Here is a 19,043-nt window from a genome sequence, read left to right on the forward strand (position 1 = left end):
AGCTTGTTGTTAACATTAGTGTTATGCGATGCAATTGTCTGTTCATTTATCAGATCTTTAGATTATCTTCTTGTTACCTACAAGTTTCATCCTCGTTTCTTGTCCCTCTCCAAATATCCTGATGTAAAGTTTAATATAGGATAAGAAATGCAGTCTATCTTGCCGAAGTGGGTTGAATGAACAGTTGAGCAGTGTATGCTCTATATCTTAGCCAGCTTCTTTTGTTGATTAGTCACTTCACTGGTTCTCAGTGACTCTCTGCTCCCTTACACCCTGAATCTGAAGACCTTTTCCTATTTGTGTAAAGTAGCTGTTTATTATGCATCCCTTTGTACTACCTGTTCTTCTTGTGATCTTCTGTACAGGTCTTTGCCACCTCATATAATTTTAGGAGGATTTCCACTCTGAAATCGGCCTCTAGTGACATCTCAGCAAGCAGCAGCTTTCACTTTACTTTACTGTAATTTTCATCTTTTACAGCCGTGTCATCATTTTTTTCAGTGCTAGCATTAAGATGAAACCTTCACTTGTTCTAACTAAAATTGCTTTTTTATTTGAGTCTTTATATACTTGTTGTGAATTGCTTTCCTTAGTGTGACTGTCTCAGCAGATAGATTACTGTGCACTTCTGTAGCCCATGAGAAGATTGTGGAAATTGCTGCTTCCCGCAGGAACAGAACTGTTAAAGTGACAATATGTCATTATCTCTTAGCCTGAGCTACTCCACAGTTTATGGTGTAATAAAATAGCAGTGATCAGATTGAAGGCTGCTGCAAAGTTCCCTGAGAGCCTTTCATTTGAATCTGAAGGCCTTTAGACTGGACATGGAGTTTCTCTTCTGGAGATACTGACATGCAAATCTGTGCAACATTGCAGTGTGCTTGGCTGACAGATGTCATGAACACCTCTTCATGTGATCTTACCTAATAGTTACTTGAAGATTTTGGGATATATCTTAATCTCCTGTTGGTGTCTGAACAGGATGGGGAAAGTATAACTAAATGTGCTGTTGTGCTAGGAGTTTACATATGGCAACTGCAGTGTAGCGCAGAGTGCCAGTGACCGGGACAAGTAGGAAAGTTTGCAGAAAATACTTGTTGATCAAAGGGGGAATTGATAGACTGGGGGCTCCAGAGTAATTAGGGGTTAGGAGGCTGAACTGAGGGTAACCTTTTGAAGGCTGGGAGAAATGGGCTGTGGGCTGGAGAGAATCACTACTGTTAGGTTTCTCACAGGAGGAAGGGTTGGGCATTTTGGTGCAGAAGGCTTTGGGACAAGGGGCTGAGAGCCACCATGAGTGCCTCTTCCTGATGAACATCTATAGACTCTGGGAAGTAAGGCTGTGTTCATGGGACTGATGCCTTTTGTCCGAACAGCACAGCCATCTGCCCTTGCATTCTGTGTCCCTTCTTTGTGACAAGAAACGTGATGCTGTCAGGCCAAGTGGAACCCGTTCATGCAACTGAGAGCAACCTTGTCCTGTAAAGCACTAAAGAACTTTCTTTATTCCAGTTGCTACTGCAAATTAACAGCTACAAGAACTTTCCATTTGAAGAACAGCACTTCAGAAAACTTCCTCTTTCCACTCCTGAAGTTTTTTGGGGTATTTGCACAGGGTACAGGACTTAAAAACAGGAGATGAGTGGCATGGAATGACTCATGCTCAAAACCAGAAGCACCTGACTTTGGAAAACTGACTTCAATTCTAGCCCTTCCTCTTTAAAGTTTTATATTGCGTGACCTTTTAAATGAAATGTCGAGCTTCCTTTTTAAATGACAGGATCTCTGCAGTATGACTGTGACTGTGATTCAAGAAGGTGTTTCGTAACTTTTATCAGTCCCTGTGTCCATCTGCTAACTTCAGTTCTGGTGACATCACTGGCTTCAAGTTCCTCATAGCATAATAATTACATGTTTTGAATGTTTTTCTCCAACATGGAGATGCTGTAGTATTATTATTGACATATTCTGAAACCACCCTATCACCAGGAAGCTTCAGTGGTTACGTGACTCTGCAATAAACAATAACTGAAGGTTTTGAAGACTGTACAAGAAAGTCTGTAACATCACCATTTTATGTGACTTGTCACTGGATTTTTTTCCATCCAGTAGTTTTCTCTGTTGAAGGCCATCTGATTTCCACTGAAGTCAGCTTCACATCCTGGAAGTGATCTTGAGTTTTTGTCACTTTAGATGTTCTGGCCACTGCTATAGCAAAAAAACCCAAACAAGCAACCCCAACCCCCCCCCAAAAAGGCTGAACAACCAAAACCCCAAACGACTTTTATCCCACAGTGCTGAGAAGAGTAAGGCATGGATTTGACCACTGAGGTCCAGGCATGCCTGCCCTGCAGGGTTTTCTATTTTACTGGTGTTTGTTGCATTCAGAAATTAAGTGGATTTTCCTACAAGGTGGCAGCTTGCCTGTTGCCATATCTAGGGTCCTTGTATTCTTACCACCCTGCCCCTCTTTTTTTCCTGTTTGTTGAAACATGCTTCAGAAATACATTACGCTTCTTAAATTGTCTGTGTTTCTGAAAGGTACGTGGGTAACTTCTTTCTTTTCATGTTCTCTGTGCCTGTGGGAGTTGCACATCTCCTAGAACTGCGTTAATTTTTCAGTACATTTGGGCATCGTAGCATCTTTAAAAGGATGTAATAAGCTCTCTGTTTCCTGAACAATAAACTTCCAGTTTCACATCCTTAAACATGTGATGTTGGTGCTTGAATCTATGGATCTCTCTGAGCCTGAGAGTATGTGCACATACACGTGTATGCTCAGGTATACTATTGTTATATTAGAATGCTTTTGTATCATCCCATTTCTGTAATGAAGCATTTCATCCGTTTCCTTTTTTAAAAGAGGGGGCAGTTCTTTTCAAATTCACTGCAGTTAATTCAGTGAAAGGAAACAGTGTGGAATAGTGCTGCTGCTAATGGAACCCAATATTTACAGCAAAAATGCCTAAGGGTCTTTCAGTTTCCTTTGCATTTTATTGTTTGTTTTGGTTTGTTTTGTTTTTTTCATTTGGTTTGGTTGTTTTGTTCTGTTTTTGTTTTGTTTTGTTTTCTTTAAATATTAATCCTGAGTGGTGGGGTGGTTGTGTTGGGTTTTTTTGTTGGGTTTTGTTGGGGTTTTTTTAAACGCTTAAAAAAATATCGTAGGCCCTGTGGGAAATGTGGTCAGAAATCTAGAAAACCATTTTTCCTAGTTCCCTGGTTTTGTCTCATGTTAATCCTGTACAGTACAGAAGGAAAATAAACTGCAAAATACAAAGTCACCAACCTGGTGTCAGGGACAAATTTATAAAAACTTCCATTTTAGCAGCCTCATGATTGAAGTTAGACTGTGGCAGCCAGGATCGTATTCTCCAGACTGCATTCTTTGTAAGCAGAAATACTGGCAGCCATGTGTTAAGTTATAAAAAGATAGCAGCTGATGTCAGGGCTTATTTCAGTGAGGAGCCATTTCAGAATACTGTACTAATTTTGAGCAGGTATATGTAAAATAGAATTCTTCCCTTGACATGTAGCCTTCAGTGTAAATTGATGCATATCTAAATAATAGGGTAGAAAAAGATGAACAAGTAATAAGCTGCAGTAGATAGCCCACTTAAAAAAATATCTTCAGCATTGTACGTGATTCTTTATGCAAGACTGAGAGGAACAGAAAAACAGTTCAGTTTGGCCTACATTTTAGGGATTAAATTTTTGAGCTGGTATAAAATCCTCCTGCTCTGATGTTGGGAAGCTACCATAATTTGAAACAGAGCCTGAGCTAATTTGAAACTGTTAATAGAGAGATGCCCAGCCTTCCTGTGCAAGTGATCTGTATGTCACAAGCAACTCTGCAAACGCACTAACTTCATGTGTGCAGAAACCTATTCTCTGGTCACACTGCATGTGGATCAACGTCATACTCACATATATCTGTGTCAGGACAGATAATTTATATTAAACTGTGCTTCCTTTGGTTGAGTATATTTAACAAAATTAATTTCACCCAATGAAAGGGGATTAATTTAGCTCAGTAATTTGTTTTTAATGATGATTTTTTCAGTGGCTTCTGGATTAGGTTCATTTGTTCATTTCATGTACGTGTACAATGTCTGACTTAGGATTTTTAAACTTAATTATTCTAGTGAAATATCAGTTCTACTGTAAATCCATTCCTTCCGTTCTCATTAGTTTCAGTTAAATCTAACAGCTTCACCCCGAAGTTCCTAGTATTATAATTTTTAAGAATTGCATATTTATGCAGTATTGATGTAATATATGAAGTTGTTTCTACAGTTAGGACCAACAATTAGTCCAAGGACAGCAGAGTTCTTTTATTATAACTTTTGAAATTGTCTCAGATAACTGAGCTATTACACGCATCTGAAGAAACCTAAAAGGAACCCTAATTATATGCTTCAGATGATATATATGTTTTAGTTGAGTATGTGAATTGGATTCAAAGAACTGTGGCTTATTTGCAGCTTTGTGACGTCTTGCTGATAGCTGATAATAAAGGTGTAAGTGGTCTGGGACAAGTCACCGCTCCATGTGTGCGCTTGATGTTAAAGTGGAGAGAGAAGTTTGGATCACAAGGAAGGTTTCCTGATTGCTGCTGAGTCAGAATTGGCAATTGGTGATTTCGCTGAGAGTGGAAACAATTGCTTAAAGCAGTTTGTATGAAAGTGCTCTGAGGCAGAGACCCTGCTCCATCAGGAGTGTAAAGGCATAATGTCTGGTGAATGTTCTGCTACTTTGTTATGCAAGATAATATTACTTTAACACATGAATAATGTTAATGTTTATTCTGTTAAATTTAAATTGAGTTCTTAAGTTGAAGCCCAGTGTGCTTTCTGAACTGAACACACGTGAAGATGTGAAGTCAAAGGATTATTTGTCTTAAAATAGCTAATGGTATGATGATATTCAGTGGATTTGTATCTAGGTCTTTATTTTATTTTTGTTGTTTCAGGACATCAGGCATGAAGCCAGTGATTTTCCATGTAAAGTGGCCAAACATCCGAGAAACAAAAGTAGAAATAGGTACAGAGATGTCAGCCCCTGTAAGTATACTTTCTTTTTCATTGTTTGTAACAGACTGTTGACCTCTAATGGCTTCTTATAACAACTTAATGTTCTTTGTAAGAACAAGATTTCTGTTAGATGGGTATGCATCCAAGACAATTATTTTTGTTAATACATTTATTTATGAGATAGATGTTACAGGATATCATTATCCATATATCCATATAATCCATAGGATTATACTAGAGCGGCATACAGTAGATTCTGTATTTGTCAGCAGAAATCTGAAGAAAGGAATTTGGTTTGAATTCTTATCCTAGGCAAGAATGGTAGCTGAAGTATCGTTAATACAATCGCAAGTATCCTTTCTGTTGCAGTGCACTTGCTTGAGCATCCTTCTAGTCAGTATAGCATAGCTGCCCCTCCTGGGAGATGGGCAAGTTTTGCATAAAACATATGACTACTAGAACTAAATCTAATTCAAAATCTAAGTTAATAAGCTAACTGGAACAGAGAAAAGAGGACATTTGCAAATGTGACAATACTAGTGTGAAGCCTGTGTTTCTTAAATGATTATTGATTCTGCTGAACTCTGAAGGGAAGTGTGTCCTCTGCACAAGGCACAACTGGCTTTGGTGTTAATGCCTGTCTTTCCTTCCACGATCCCGCAGTTACATTCAGACCTGCCTGTGCCTGGCAATGCTGTATTTTTGGGGCGTGCAGAGAAGTACAGGTTTGCAGTCAAATGGTTGGCAAATGACACTTGATGTATCAGATGCTAAAGAAGGTCTTGCAGCTGGTTCACTGAACTGCCTTCTCTGCACCAAATGACAGTGCCTGTTCTGGACTTCTTTCCCTCTTCAAGGGTGCAGCACTGCTGCCTGTTTTAAATGCTAAGTTCCTATAGGCTCTTTCACTGGGAAAATCTTCTGTTCAAAGACAAGAGTATTATTATTGTATATCAGGAAAATTTTATACTTAGTGGTTAAAAGTTACTAAAGTCTTTAGGGCAAGCAACTAGGAACAATAATGTTGCACATAGTTTGCTTTACTAAGCAGTTCTAATATTTAGGGTTGTGAGTAACAAATGGTTCCTTTTTGCCTTTAGATAATAGTGCTTCCACTCTGTTTCGCTTTTTTGCAAAATGTGGGAACTCTTGTATGTGGTTTTCTGTTGGTGGTTTGTTTTTTTTTTAATCCTAAGTGGAGCTAGCTGAGACTAACAAAAGAGCAATGAAGTTACATTTGCTGTAATTCTTGAATTTTGACCATTCTTTCTGTACATTAAGGTGTAGTTGGGAACAGTAGCTAAACATCTATAAGAAGAATAAGAAGTCTTTATTCTGTTTGTTACATGTTTAGGCAGACCTTTACCAACAACCTTGAACAGGCTGGGTTTGAATGTTTAAGCTGCAAAAGATAAGCATATAGATTTAATTAGATAATATAATTAGATTTTTTTAAAACCAGTAACTTGATAACTGTACAAATAGGTCAGTGTGATCTGGTTTCAAATTACTGTTGTGATTACTTCAGAGGCAAGTACTTCCATTACTGTAGTGTATTCTTGGAAGGAGGAGTGCAGCTTCTGTTCACTGCTCTGCTGTAGTGCTGTTCTTGTAGTACCTATATTGTATTTCTGGAGTCACACGCACTAGCGAACATTTCTGTGCTCCCTATGGTTAAGCTCTTTTCATTCTTCAGGACAACTCGGCTTTTTTGATCCTAACATCTGATGAGTTGTGCATGGATTGTGCTGTGTTGCATATACATTAACCAGTGTTTTCTAATTATGCTGCAGTTGATCACAGTCGAATTAAGCTAAACCAAGGTGACAATGACTATATCAATGCTAGTTTGATAAAAATGGAAGAGGCCCAAAGGAGCTACATCCTTACCCAGGTAATTGCTGGCAGTGGATAATAAAAATCATATGGTGATTGGAGTTGTTTTTCATAGGTTTTCTTTAGCCTATTATGTTTGTTTTCTTTATTGTGAAGCTAGTTAAGTATGTATAAACATCTGTGTGTTTATATATATAAACATATACCTAGAACAATTTTGTGGAAATGCTAAATACTCCTTCCTGCTTCCTGTCAGCTCTGAGTGACTTTTTGTAGAGTATTTTGGCCACTTTATGCATCTGACTTCAGACCCATCTAGGTTAGAAGCTAACATACTTCTAGAAATCTGCTTGTTGGCTTATGACCAGCAACATTTAGCTGTGGTTGAAATAAATCACATTTAGACTGGACGGAAGGCCAGCACAAAGGCTTGAGAACACTACAGTCTTAAGTTGCCTGATAAATTATCTGAACAGAGATGAAACTCACTTAATGGGAGGGCTTCACGTTTACAGAACTATATGTATGAACTTCAAGATGTTCAAAACCTATTTGAAATACCATACTTTAAATATAATGGATATTTTTGCATTATGTTGAGATGTTAACTAAAACGTATTAGGGAATTTCTTGCACCTGACTTTCTGTTTCAGTTAAGCAGTATGCTCCTCCGTGTATTTTTAAACGTCCTTCTGAAAGTGATGTTACTGAAGTATTTACAAATAATATACTTCCTAGTAACATGGCTTGCAAAAGGTCTAGGTTGGGCAATGCTGATGCTTCTGCTGTTAATGTGAGAGAGGAAAGCTATGAGTACAGACTTCGACGATGGGAATATGGGGGGCAGGAGGGAAGTGGCTGTTTTTCACAGAATGCGAGAATTCCACACCTATTAATATAACAAATTTAAAAATATCCAGAAACCCCGTTGTCTTATGCTGAGAGCTGGCAACTGTGCCAGAATTCTTGTTTGTTCTGAATGTTTGATTCCCTGGAGACTGTCCTCGTCTCTAATCTTGACCTTTTTTTTTACCCTTTCCTCCTCAATTTAGATAAAGGTAGACTGGGATTAATATTTTTAAGCAGCAGCTCTTCCTTCCTGTTTCTAGAGAATAAAGATAAATCTTCTAAGAAAGAAGTGGACAGTACAGCATTCAATATGCAAATGACTCTGCATACTGCTCTTATTCCACTTATTCACACCAGGGGAGGTTGAACCGATAGACCTCTGTGTGGAATAATCAAGCGTGCAGCTAACTGGTACTAGTTATCTATTCTGATCCAGAATATAATGGATTCAGAAGGCTTTATTTAAATCCAGTCATTCTTTCCAAGGACCCTGGCCTGCTCCTTTGTTTGAGCAAAGTGATAGATTGCAAATATGAGAAGCGCAATGATGCTGGTTTGTATTGTCCAAAATTCAGAGCAATTGTTTGGGAGTAGAAAATAGCAAAGGAACATGCCACAGACAAAAAGTTATAAGGAAAGTCTACTTTGTGAGTAGATAGTAGTCTTTAAAAGGAGTCACCATTTTGTTCAGTCCCAAAGCAGATTGATGAAGATTCTGGAAAACCATATAATTTGTTACTGCTCTGGCATTGTTTCAGTCTTTTGAATGTTTGTCCTTTCAGTCTAGTAATTTATGAATAGCAATGATGTATTGCAGAGCAGTTCAACATAGACATTAATTCTGCTGTTAGGTAGTCAGTGGGGGTTTATTTCCCCGTTACATGTATGCCTTTCCTAAGAAAATTCTCTCAGCATTTTTCATTCCCAGTTCTCTTCTCACAAATGAGACTACTTCTCTCTTCCTGTTATGTATGGGGGAAAAGATTAACCATGCTTTCATGGGTAAGTTCATAGTGGGGAAATGGAACTTGAAGCTGTATCACTGCATTTTTTTTTTACAGTTTGAAATGAGAAGTTGCTTGTTACTTGTCTAAATGTGTTCCCTAGTGCAGTAACTTTTACTGGTAAACACTGCACTGACATTAACAGAAAATACTGGCATTAACAGAAAATAATGCTTATTTGTGGGGATTCTGTCTCTGCAGGGACCTTTGCCAAATACTTGTGGTCACTTCTGGGAGATGGTTTGGGAACAGAAAAGCCGTGGTGTTGTCATGTTGAACAGAGTGATGGAAAAGGGATCCGTAAGTACTTACCCGGTTCTGGCTATGTGTACATTGCCTGTTTATGTGTTTTCTTTTTAAAAAAAGACAAAACAAAACAAAAAAAAAACAATGAAAACCAACCCAAAGAACGAGGAGGGGATGGAGAGATTATGATGGTCAATAATTCTGTCTAAGAAATTATGCCTAGAATTGAAGACCTGTTAATTGAGTGTATCATCTAGGCGTATTGTTTCTCCACCAGTGTCCCTGTCTTATAAAAGACATTAGAGGTATCGGGAGAATGGAGGTACAACTGAAAGTACTTCTGGTATCTGTCTTCAGCAGTCATTTTCTGGATGATGAAGCCAGTGCTTCCCTTGCTAGGACAAGTGTGGTGAGCTACATTCTGTCCAGACCTTTTAGGAAGTTTACTTCAGATAAGACAGGCAGAAGATGAAGAGAAACATGTGATGAACAAACAATTGGTGTTATTTTAAGTATTTACCTTCAGATAGATAAGTTTTGGTTCCTCTGGCACATGGAGTAGCTACTGTCTTGAGAAGGAAATGCCTCAGCCTTTCTGATGGTGGAGAAGACAGGAACCATCAGGTGCAGTTTTCATCCACAGCATCTGCCCCTGTGCTAATTCCACAGCTTCCATCCTTACAGTGGACTTGACAGCTGTGCAAATTGGAGACAAAAGCAATTTTAAAGACTGATAGAAATACACAGTTTGAAGTTTAATGTTATAGTGTAGTCAGTATGAAGACAGGTAGCAAGTATGTTGGGTATCCACCAATGATAACTGGGTGGTACATGCTTTTTGCATAATCAGGAAAGAGTTCTCAATAATCAGGAAAATTCTTGTCCAATGAGTTGTGTTTTAATAAACTGCAGTCTTGATTTTTGAAGTGTTTTGCTTTTTTTGTACTGAAAGTGAAATTTACTCTCCAAAACAGACGCCGTAACCATATTTTTCAATAGTTTCTTCCTTTCCAACCATTCCTAAAAAAAATTTCTGCACTGTCAGTAGTTTTGAACAAAAGTAATGATTGTGATCCTCTAGGGCAGGCAGCTTATGCTTCTCAGCAAACAGCAGTGAGGGACCTACAATGAAGCACAACAAAATATTGTTTGCAGACATGTTTGGTGGAAAAATTAGACTCAAAGCTAGTTGCTGTCTCTTTAACATTAATTTAAAAAACTGCAGAGAATTATAAGTGCATTCTACACCTTGATAAACTAGAGGATGTATTTTGAATAAGAATTAGAATTAGTCCGAGTAAAACCAGTGTTAGTCTACCTATGAATAAAATACTGAAAGGTTTTCTTATTTATTAAAATGCTGTCAGAAATCATCGTAATCTTGAGAATGCTGTTCTTTTTTCATCATTCTTCCACTTTAAAGCCATATTATGTACCCCTTAATAAAAGAGGCATTAGCCGTGCCCATTCTCATGGCATGTTTAGGTATGGGCAAATGATGGTCGTGATCCCATTTCAGAGGAGCAGTGCATAGGGGCAGAAGTAGCAGAGGAGTTCTCCCAGTCACAAGATCCTTAGATTTAACTGTCAGAAACTTGGTTGCAGACTTTACTATTTGTGTTGCTGAGGAGTTTCTATAGTTTCATTTATTTTCTGCACACTGCAAAATATGCTACTTTTCTACTTGGTTGACTCATTTAAGGTCCTGGCTTGTAGCTGTCTTTGCAAAACTAAGCTCTCTGGGAAACTTTGCTGATAAAATTTAAATTCAGTCAGAAGTGGGTAATGGGAATATTTGCTGAATACGAGTTTTTTTTTGTTTGGCACTTTACTTTTAAACTGTGCCATCTAAAATCAAAATAATCTCACTGCTATTTTTATTTTTGTGGTAAGTGAATGGAGTAACCCAAAATCTCATCTGATGTTGCGCTTGCAAATTAGCAATGTTGTAATTCTCTATATGTAGCTTATTCGTGGAATTAATTTTCACAGTATGTTCTGCTCTTGCTAACATCTATCTCTTCTTTCGAAATTTAAATATTTGATAGGATAATAAAATGCAGACTAGACTAAAATTCAGATTTTGGCACAGTGTCATGAGAACGTTTATACTTACACAAGCTAAAATAAATGATGGCTTGTGTGATTTTGATTAGATTCCATAGCTTCTCACTCTTTCAGCTTACATGTAGAAGAAAGAGAGCTCTACCTAAGCAAACCTATCCTCAATCCTAAGCTATTTTCATGAGTTCTGACAGGTTCAAAATAATTTGACTCATACAAAAGATTCAGTGAAAATGTGGTTCTGCAACATACTTTTCACACTAGAATTGGTTCCTCCTTAAAATAAAAGCAGATGAAGCAATTGTCTCATAAGAAAATGTTGTATTTCAGGATGTTTGTTCCTTGCCTTTTACACAAACATAAATGACATTTAAATGTCTTCTATTTGTTTTTAGATAAAGTGTGCACAGTACTGGCCACGGAAGGAAGAGAAAGAAATGTTTTTTGAAGATACAAACTTGAAACTAACATTGATATCTGAAGATATAAAATCATATTACACAGTACGACAGCTAGAATTGGAAAACCTTACAGTAAGTACAGAAAGTAGTACCAATCAGATCCTTCAGTCTCTTCTGAGGTGAGATTTGCCTCCTCATCAAAAAGGTCTTGAAAAAGATGGTCACAAATTATAGTAGATTTTGTTCTGGAACTGGTGATTCTGCATGAGATTGTTCTTCAGCCTCTAGCTTGTGTGTGGTGGAAATGAATTCTTAAATATTTAAGAAACATTTCTGGGGAAATTACAGTCATTTTCATGTCTTGGCCATACACTGAGTGGGAAGGTCAGTTTGTCAGTACCTTTCAGAGAACCCTTTACCTTGCAGATGTTCTAGTGCCTTCGTGTTATAGCTGAAATAATTGCTCTTCCTATCACTTAAGCTACCTGTTTGCCTGCATCTTGTTCTAGCATTTATTTTTAGGTTTTGGCTTAAATCTTCAGGTTTTGCATTGATGGCCTTCATCAGAAAGCAGGAATTGTTTTAGCCCTGGCCCTTCAATGAGCTCTGTGGAGCTTGGTGTGAGGATCGGGCCACTAGCTTTGAGAGACAGAACCCTTGTTTTTCTTCTTTTCTCCTTTTCTGCAGTACCAATATAAAAGTATACATGCCATTTCCCACCCTTCCTCTCCTCTTCAACACTGCCCTGTATTAGAGCAGTGAGAGCTCATCTAAAGCTCCTCAGGGAAACTGGCTAAGGCAGAACACCTTGAACTGTCACTGAGCGCAGGTGACTGAGGATAAGGTCTGAGACCCTTAGTGGTGCTGAGCTGGCTGTGTATGTTGGGACATGCTGGCCTGAGTGCTCTTCTGTCCTGGTACTGCTCACTGCTGGAAGATACAGCTATTCCTTTGCTCATCTGTTAGCATTTGTGTGCTTCATCGTGCCAGGAAACGTGAGACAGCAGGTACAAATCTGGCTAAATTATGCCTGAGTAAGAACTTAGTTGATGTAGTTTGTGTTCAGCTATGACGTCTGCCGTAGACATGTTTGATGGTTGTAGCTCAGCATTCTGGGAGGATGTGAGCACCAGTGGTTTAGTAGTCTTGGAAGAAAGTTTTCAGGTTGGGAACAAACCTGTAAAGGAACAGCTGTGATAATATAAGGGCTTTGCAGAAGTGTGAAGGTCTTCTATAACTTGAGATACTTATTTTTGAGAAATGTGCAAATTATATTCTGTCATTAGAGACTGGAAGACAGGAGTGCCAGCTATCTTGTGGTGATACAAGCATTTAAACTATACTGAAAAAAAACCTAAACCATCTTATAAATAAATAAATTTATTTATCCATTTTCCCTTGCTCAAAATGGAGACCCTCATGACAGGAGAGAAGTATTTGTGATTAGTTTCTTAGCTGTGCAGCTTTAAAAGCTCCCTCAGACTGGAGGAACTTTGTCACTTGAATTCAAGTCAGCTGTGCTAAAGATGTAGTGGAAGCAGTGTAGTCTGAGTAGCATACAAAGCTGAGCAGACACACACCTCCATTTCATGTAAGTCTGAGTCATTTTCAAAGGAAGTAGCTAGAATTTTTCCAAAGGCACACATTTGAAATTGACCTAAAGGTAAAAATGTCTCATGTCTAAAACTGTACATCTAAATATATAAGTGACTATTGACTAGAAAAACGAACGAGTAATTGTATTTGCTGATTAGAACACTATTGTAGTCAACTGTGTTGACTTCTGACTTGTGTATCCAAGCTAAAAGACTTCCTTAATATTGTTTTTACAGAGCCAGGAAACTAGAGAGATTCTGCACTTTCATTATACAACGTGGCCTGACTTTGGCGTCCCAGAGTCACCTGCTTCATTCCTCAATTTCCTGTTCAAAGTGAGAGAGTCTGGCTCGCTAAACCCTGAGCACGGGCCTGTTGTGGTGCACTGCAGCGCAGGAATTGGGAGATCAGGAACTTTTTGTTTGGTTGATACGTGTCTTCTACTGGTAAGAACTACTTATTCCAGATGATACGCTATTTCTGTAGAGTTATTTTGAGGAATGGTTTGTTGTAGGCTCACAAGGAGCTGTGGAATGTTCTGTTGGCTGCTGTTTCCCATTATCTTACTCGTATTCTGGTTTGTGAGTGTATACCAAGGCAGATTTAATTCTTAACTGTCCCTTTTGAGTCAGGCGAAGAAAAGTCTGTAGGTTTTAGTGTGATTTGCAAGGCTAGGCTTTGCCCTTGTAGCTAAGGAAAAAAAAACCAACAAACCACTAGATATCTGCTTGGTAATAGTGCGAACTATCCTGAAACAATGCAAAATACGTCTTGTGTTTCCTTTTACAGACAGCTTTGCCTGTAGGCAGGGGGAATTGTCCTGACTTTAAGATAAAACTGGGGTTCCCTTGGCTTTATTCTGTCTCTATGTGAGACGCAATATTCTGTCTATTTAGAGGCTAAATAAATAGCTGATGATACCAGTTTTTTATTTGTTTATTAATTCTGTAATATGAAGGGTAGTCTGAAGGCCATACTACAAAATGAGTCATTGTATTGACTCTCATTGGAGGATAAAGCATGTTTCAATTTTTTGTCTCCAGATGGACACACGGAAAGATCCTTCTTCTGTGGATGTTAAGCAGGTTCTCCTCGAAATGAGGAAGTACAGAATGGGACTCATACAGACAGCAGATCAGCTCCGTTTCTCCTACTTAGCTGTTATTGAAGGGGCAAAATTCATTATGGGAGATGCTTCAGTGCAAGTGAGTATTGCTGACTGCACAGCCTGATGTCATGAGCTGCAATTCTGCTTTAACTGTCGCAGATAGGTGGGATGAACTGAATAGAAAGAAACTTTAAATTTCATGCTTGCTTTAGCTTCAATAAATTTTTAAATTATGGGATTCTGAAATACAATGCTTTACAGTCTGTCATGACCTAAAGTGTTGTGTGTAAGGAAAAAAAGTACCTGCAGTGTAACAGCTGGCCTTGGGTACTTTTCAACACTGTAACTGGGGTGCAGACTGGCTGCATCTGCCTTGTCTTTCATTGCAGGCAATAAAAATTTTCTAATATGACAGAAGTTTAAGTATTATTATTAAATTCTATATTTTTGTTTGATGGTAAGCAGAACTCTAGCAGCACAGATTCTATTTTGTGCTACTTAAATTTTCCAGTAGATCAAGATCTCTTGCATTTATAGCTGTTGGCTTCTGTGTGCTGGATGTAGCTTAGATATGGAGTTCTTGTGTCTCCTTTTTATTTCCTTATTTTCAATGCAAATGAGCAGCCACTCTGAGAATAAATAAAAAGGTAGAGTATAACGACCCTGCCATATTAAAGTTAAAAGTAACTTACATAAAAGAAATAGAGAAAAGCTTAATAGGGCTTTTTCTTCCTGAAGGAACAGTGGAAAGAGCTCTCCAATGAAGACCTGGACCCACCACCTGAACATACCCCACCACCTCCCAGACCACCAAAGCGAACCTCAGAAATGCACAATGGAAGGATGCATGAACACGCAGAATTCTTTCCTAAACATCAAGTAGTAGAGGAAGAGATCAGTTGTTTGGTCAGCACTGTGGAAGAGATGGTCCCAGATGGCAGAGCTTGTTCGTCTGTGCCACCGGTCACAGACAGGTATTTAATTTAGTTTCCCACTTTGAACCGTCACAAGAAGACGGTCCTGTTGGCTTACAGTGTTGAGAGGTTGTTGGGCGTTTGCTCATAAATGGCATTTCATTCAGAAGGTCCTGAGCAGACCTTGATCGAGTTCATGTAATAGTAGTTCAAACCCAAAATCTTTTCAGTAAAACTCTTACACTTATGTCCTTTTAACTTTGCACATAAGCTAGACCCTCCTACAGGATCCTGCCAGAGTAAAATAAAAAGCAACAGCATGATGAGGTGGTTTAGTCTTGATTTACATGCAGTATATGTTAAATTACAGAGGAGCTCTTTCACTACTTAGAGGCAGTATTAGTCATGTAGCTGAAAACTAGGCTGACAAGCTTTAGCCACACTTACAACTGTGAAATTAATTGCAAGCAAAGCTACTTTTTATGAAAGGAGCAGAAGGGGCTCATGAACAGAGAACTTTTCTACCTGTCATTGTAACCTAAACTGTGAGGACTAATAAATGTGCAGAAATGCTGTGTACATGAACAGTAAAGCAGTGAAGCCAAGGCTTCTGCCTGTGTAACCACTAGATGTCACCCCTGATTTATCCAAGTGGTGTGGAACCGGTTGAAATCTGCATGCTTTGGTGTTGCTGGCATCCTGCATGCTAATGAGTTCTGTTCAGAAGAGCCAAATGAATGTGACACAGAACAAAAAAAAAATAAATCAAAATTAAAATAATCACAACACACAGAACCCTATGCCCACCAGTGATAATCAAGGCAAAGTTTAATGTTCCCCCCCACCCAAGATAGTTTCCTAACAAGACATCTTCAGCTTCCCATAGGAATACTGGAATAAAGTACCAAGTTTTAGTATTGTCCATAGAACTAGAGCCTTTTCAATGGGTGCAGCTGGCAGGCTTGATGCATTTAATTTAGCTGAACCAGTGGAGGAGTGTGTGACTCTGGGAATTGGAGATTAGTGAGCTGTGTTTCCATCAGTCATTCTTCAAAATAAACCTCCTAATTTCACATACTAGAGAGGCTGAGCCCATGAGCTGAACTTGTTGTCCCCCACCAAATTCTGCTGGAGGCAAGAACATAAACCAGAAATGTTTCCCTGTTCAACATGAAGCCATCAGGATTTTCTTAATTTGCAGGGTTGATTCTAGAAGAGAAATATTAAAATTCCAAACATCTTTACTAAAAAGAAAGGGTATTTTGGAAACAGGAATAGGCACAGATGGAGGCTTAGCTACAAAAGAAGGAAATACTGCGATGGTAGCACCTACCTCTTTCTTCCCTCTGTGACAATATAGTTCTGTTACCAGAATATTTGCTTTAGGTGTGAGATGCCAGTTAATGCTTTCCACGCCTAATGAAAAGTATGGATTTAAAGCTGGTGTCTTATGTCTTCTCTTTAGCTATGTAAATCTGAATTTCTTGGTGAATAAATGATTTTCTGGAAATACTTTACACAGTTTAGTGTAAATGAACAGTTTTGTGTAAAGAGCTCAGAGACTCAATTAATTTCATTCATTATAGTTCCTTGTCTGAGGTTGGAGTTGAGTCATCCTCTGGAACTGCCGGTCTTGATTGAATGCAGCAGCTTGCTTTGACTGGACATCTGCCTTTTACCTTGCTGAAGTTAAATCCTGCATTATGCCATGTTTCAGGCGTACTGGGAAAGGCCAAGATTTGAATCCTGAGCTCCCTCATGCCATACCAGTACTGTTGCTGCAGGATCAGGCCTCCTTGTGATCATTGCTCTTATCCTTATGTCTGGGACAGTGAGTTTAGGAGAGGCAAAGTGGAACTTGCTAGGCAGGAGGAGGAAGGAATGGAGAGCAGAGGAGCAATGTGATGTGAAAGGATGTGGGACAGTGAGGCTGGAAATGGATATTGTGCTGGCAGAGGTGGGGGAAGAACAGCAGAAGCAGACATAAGCACATTTATTTTCCTGCCCAGATACTCTAGTGTCTGGGATGGAAGATGCCCGAGTTGTTCTGTACTTAAGCTGCCAGCAGATGTCTGGGAATTCCCCTGCAAAACATCTCCCCGCAGTTACACCCTTCTGGTTCTCACAGCATAGGGATGCTCTGCTTTCTAAATTCAGCTGGAAGAAGTTGTACAGTAGATACAAAAGTTCCTGTTCAGTTAAGAAGCCTCTTTGGGAGTCAAAGTATTGCCAACAGGGTGGAGGTCTAGTATCTAGAAACAAAACCGTGTTAAAAGATTATTAAAAGTGAGAAGATATTCAGTTCTATCAGTAAAAGTTATCACAATGCTTTTAACCACTCTGTCTAAGTTATGGCTGCATGAACAACCAGATTTTCTTCATTTTCTGAATTTTTGGGCAGGTGCTTGATTTTAGAACCCTAATGTTCTCCTGACCCGGATGTACATTTGATTTGTGCTAGTTCACTGCTTGTCTCGGTGCAGGAGGCAGGTTTGTGATAAGCAATAGGAGTAGGTGGTGTTTAAAACTAAGTCAGCTTATTCTTTAAAGGGCACAAAATACTCCCAAGCATGGATTTTGATGACAAGCAGTGTTTGGATCCTGTAATTTAATTGCCAGAACTGTGATCATTACTGATAGGCTTTGGTTTGTTGTCTGCTGCAGCTCCTGATTGCAGGAGATTTCCAGCTTTGTCTGTGGTGCTCAGTGGGTGAGGCTGTGCTCTTGCAGAGTCTGCATGGCCCCTCCTAAATGGAGAATCCAGTACTGAATGTTTCTTTCTTTCTCCTTAAGCACTAGTCAAGACACTGAAATTCGGAGGAGAACTGCTGGTGAAAATCTGCGTCTCTCGCCCCACAAAGAAGAGTCGATGAAGTCAGAAAACTCAGAAGAGGACGATGAGAACATGATGACAACTTGGAAGCCATTTCTAGTGAATATCTGCATGTTCACTTTCCTCACGGCAGGAGCTTATCTCTGTTACAGGGTGTGTTTTCATTGATGGACGGGCCAGCAAGATCGACCCTGCAGAAAACACCACCAATTTGCTGAGTTTGTAATAAGCTTCTGGAAAAGCAAGCTGACTGGGGCCTGCGAGCCTGGTCTCAGTGGAGGTAATCTTAGGTTGAAAGGCCAGAACTTTGGTTAGGGCTTAAAGAGAGAATTGATGCACTAGGGTTTTATCTAGCCCTGTGGTCCCAAGAACATAATATTCTAATCTCAGGGCCTTAAAATATTCAGGAGTAAGCAGAGAAAATGCCAAATAGTCTGTTTTCCTTTTTTTTTCTTCTTCTTTTTCTTCTTTTTTTAAAAAACCTAAATAATAGAATTACAACACATTGTTGTTTTTAGCCTTTTTTAAAAAGCCAGTTCTTTTTCTTTTGTGTCTCAGAAAAACTAGGCACAAGTGAAACTTGCTTGTACTCTCCAAGTGTTGTAACCAAATACATGACTTTTATTGACAAGTTCCCAAAAGGAACCCACATACCTGAAGAATGTAAACTTTTTGGAAGGGAGGGTGTTGGGGAAGGGTGTTTGTGGTTGGTTTGTTTGTTTTGGTTGTTTTTGGGTTTTTTTAAGTTGCTTCATCATTAAAGTCTGAGTTGTGGGCAGTGCCTGTGGTATTGATATATTTAATCTTGGCATAACTGTTCTTAAAGAGCTTATTGTCCTTCATGTGTTTATAGAAACAGGCTTCTGCATTTGCTCAGGGTGTCCCAACATGTCAAGCTCTTTTTATTTTCTTTTTTTTTTAAAGTGTATCTCCTCATTGACTTTTGTTGCACTCTACTTGCACATATGTCTATTTACATTGCACCATCCTTTGTAAAGCTGTTTTTACTTTTATATTCTGGGTTAGGAGAGGTTGAGGGGAGGGAGAGAAACAGGAAGGGAAATTCAACCAAACTACATCCACCAGCATTTTGCAGCGGTGCAGCTGGCATTCAGAAGGACCAGTTCTTAAACCTCATCATTTGGAATGTAAAATGCAGTTT

General features: G+C 38.9%; 1 protein-coding gene across 1 annotated transcript; it reads left to right on the plus strand.

Moving 5' to 3' along the window:
* Positions 1–725: 725 nt before the first annotated feature.
* PTPN1 (protein tyrosine phosphatase, non-receptor type 1) lies at positions 726–18,562 on the plus strand. Its single transcript, XM_010178873.1, has 9 exons — positions 726–737; positions 4,970–5,060; positions 6,824–6,924; positions 8,921–9,019; positions 11,425–11,562; positions 13,263–13,472; positions 14,070–14,231; positions 14,873–15,108; positions 17,842–18,562. The coding sequence occupies exons 3-9, from the start codon at positions 6,889–6,891 to the stop codon at positions 18,047–18,049; spliced, it is 1,089 nt and encodes a 362-aa protein (XP_010177175.1). The 5' UTR covers positions 726–737; positions 4,970–5,060; positions 6,824–6,888; the 3' UTR covers positions 18,050–18,562.
* Positions 18,563–19,043: the final 481 nt, after the last annotated feature.

The sequence above is a fragment of the Mesitornis unicolor genome, unplaced genomic scaffold (genome assembly GCF_000695765.1).
Source record: "Mesitornis unicolor isolate BGI_N332 unplaced genomic scaffold, ASM69576v1 scaffold46822, whole genome shotgun sequence".
NCBI lineage: Eukaryota > Metazoa > Chordata > Aves > Mesitornithiformes > Mesitornithidae > Mesitornis > Mesitornis unicolor.

Excerpts from the sequence above, each read along its gene's own strand:
- PTPN1 (XM_010178873.1), top strand. The coding sequence starts at position 6,889 with ATGGAAGAGGCCCAAAGGAGCTACATCCTTACCCAG. Across the intron at positions 13,473-14,069 it reads TTGATACGTGTCTTCTACTG|ATGGACACACGGAAAGATCC; the intron begins GTAAGAACTACT and ends TTTTGTCTCCAG. Across the intron at positions 14,232-14,872 it reads TGGGAGATGCTTCAGTGCAA|GAACAGTGGAAAGAGCTCTC; the intron begins GTGAGTATTGCT and ends TTCTTCCTGAAG.